General features: G+C 35.3%; 1 protein-coding gene across 1 annotated transcript in view; it reads right to left on the reverse strand.

The window, feature by feature from the left end:
- The window catches only part of LOC138038634 (poly(A) RNA polymerase GLD2-like), a 22,199-nt gene that overhangs the window by 16,545 nt on the left and 3,154 nt on the right, over nt 1-2,500 (reverse strand). Inside the window, exon 3 of the mRNA XM_068884622.1 lies at nt 1,362-1,476. Coding sequence (XP_068740723.1) covers nt 1,362-1,476 — 115 coding nt within the window. The remainder of the gene's footprint in view (nt 1-1,361; nt 1,477-2,500) is intronic.

Here is a 2,500-nt window from a genome sequence, read left to right on the forward strand (position 1 = left end):
GTAAAAACTGGTAGACAGTTCTAGACCCTGACTTAATGGGCACCCCATACAGCCATGGTGCAGGGCAAGCTGAAACTTGGCAGTTGTCAGGTCACCGCAGTAGCAACTTGAAACATGCCAGGGCAACTGAAGTTCACGTTTAATTGCCCGATGTGCAACTATGATACAAAAAAATCCAGCCCAATATAAGGCAAAATACATACATGTATGAAGGTGAAATAAAAATAAAATTACAGGTTTTTTTTCGTATCTCCAATTTCAACCAAATCCGTTGAACTTTTAGTTTTAAAGTGGAAAATGCCCAGTGGATTTAACCAAAAATGTCTGAGCCAATTGATCCATATTCAGATGCCACTTAACCCTTTGACACACAAACCAGCCTGAACCAGCCATACTTAGTATTTCACTCTGCCTAACGCCAGACAATTTACTTGTCAATGGAGAACCCCCAAGAGTCAATGCGTTAATCACTCGCTGAAAAACTGTCCCCATTAATTAATTAATTAATTAATTAATCCTTTGACACCCAAACCGGTCTAAACCAGCCAGACTTATTATAAGTATTTTACTCCATCAATGGGGAACCCCGGGGAATCAATGGGTAAAATTTTCTGTTGCCACGTGACTCCAGCCTCAATCAGAGTACTTTCCTGTCATTTTCGTTTAATATACACATGCTATAGCTTTCACAGTTTTGGAATGCTAATCGGGCAGGGAGGGGAGAGAACAACAAAAAAACCAAGGAATAAGGAGACTGCTAGGGGCTTCAGCAAACTTAAAATTCTGAAGTGATATTTGCTTCACCTTAAACTCTGGAGTGTCAAGGTAAGTTAACTCTTTTACTCCCAGCGGCCAATGATTTTTATTCGTAAATGGGGCCCCCTTTGGACCTTAAAGGGTTAATTAACGGAGGTTATGTCGAGCAAAATGATGTAATTTCATCACACCCAAAATGCCTAAAAAGTAAAATGGTACATTGCAATAACCATTTAAAACGGTTGACCGACATAAAAGTAGGGAAAAAGGAAAGAGAAGCATGAAAGGACACAAATGGACTGTCACAAGATTAAAACGGATTGTATTTGGGTAATCTTGAAAACATTTGGCCAATGTTTTTCAAGTTTATAGCAAATCACCTGGATAAAGGTCGTTTTTGCTCAAAATCATCTTGTTTGTGATGTAATACTAATTTTGTCAATAAAGGAATTCCACATCACCATTTTCAAAAATTTCAACTCATGAGTAACTAAAGATTTCCCTATAACACCTTAAAATAACGTAATGTGGCCCCTTTAAAGCCCCACTAAAATCTGCAAGATCTAATGTAAATACAAGGATAGCGTTACTATCACTACTTTTACCTGGAAAAGTTTTGGAAAAACTCTCTTCTAGGAAAGATTTCAATTTTAGCTTTGTTTGTAATAGTTCTTGGCTTTGCAGAGAGTTTTGACACTCTTCTTGAATTTCTACTGAGAGCTAAAAACAAAGAAAAATAAATTTTCTAATGTACACTTAGAATTGTACAAGCCATTGTTTAAAAATAATACATTTCTGCTTTTGTTAACTATTAAACTTAAGGTGAATAGCTATAAACTATAATAATAATAAATAATAACAATAATAATAATACTTGATAATAATAATAATAATAATAATATTATTATTATTATTATTATCATTATCACTATTATCATTATTATCATTATTATTATTATTATTATTATCATGTTTTACCTGATGCCAGCTACATGTAGATGTATGTTGTGGTAGCATGTATCAAACAACAATATTATTATATAATTAATTTAAACCAAAAATGTTTGTATCTCAAAAATGAGCTTGATACATTGTAACTCTTATTTTTTGTTAGGAGTACAGTATTCAGGAGGTTACAGATAAGTTGAAACTCATTGCAAAAATGAAAAAAGTTCTTGAGTGAATACAGGGATACCTCCATATTAGAAAATTTCTTGTGCCTCCAAATCTGCTGGGGGGTTACCAAGTTCAAGTTTGAGATGTAAGAAATTAAGGAAAAAAATATAGCAAGTTTTAGATAGCTTTCCCCTTACTGCGGTAACCCATTACATCACAGTATTGAGTGCACCTTGCTAAGCAATAAGTGATGTTTTATGGCTATTGTGTGAAGCAGCTTTGTGGGTCAATTGTCCAAAGAGAGTCTGACTCTTGGAATTGTTGAAACTACATGGTTTGAATCACTTTACAACCTGCAAATTAGCTTTAATGTTACAGGTACTTCCTGTGTTCATAGAGCCATCTCTTTGTGCCCCATGTTGTTCCACTATACAAAAAATGTACAAAGCCTCTATAAGCTAATAGAAAGCTGTTGAATGTCCAAACAGCAACAATGTTGTAAACTCAGTCTCAGTGAACCCATGACCATGCGATTGCCCTGCACTTGCTCTACTATGTGAGCTAAAATGTCATCTGGGAGCTGGACACTTCTAAGTTTGTGTCAAGGGTGGATCTAGGGGTAGGGTGC

This window comes from Montipora capricornis, chromosome 2 (genome assembly GCF_036669925.1).
Source record: "Montipora capricornis isolate CH-2021 chromosome 2, ASM3666992v2, whole genome shotgun sequence".
Taxonomy (NCBI): Eukaryota; Metazoa; Cnidaria; class Anthozoa; order Scleractinia; family Acroporidae; genus Montipora; species Montipora capricornis.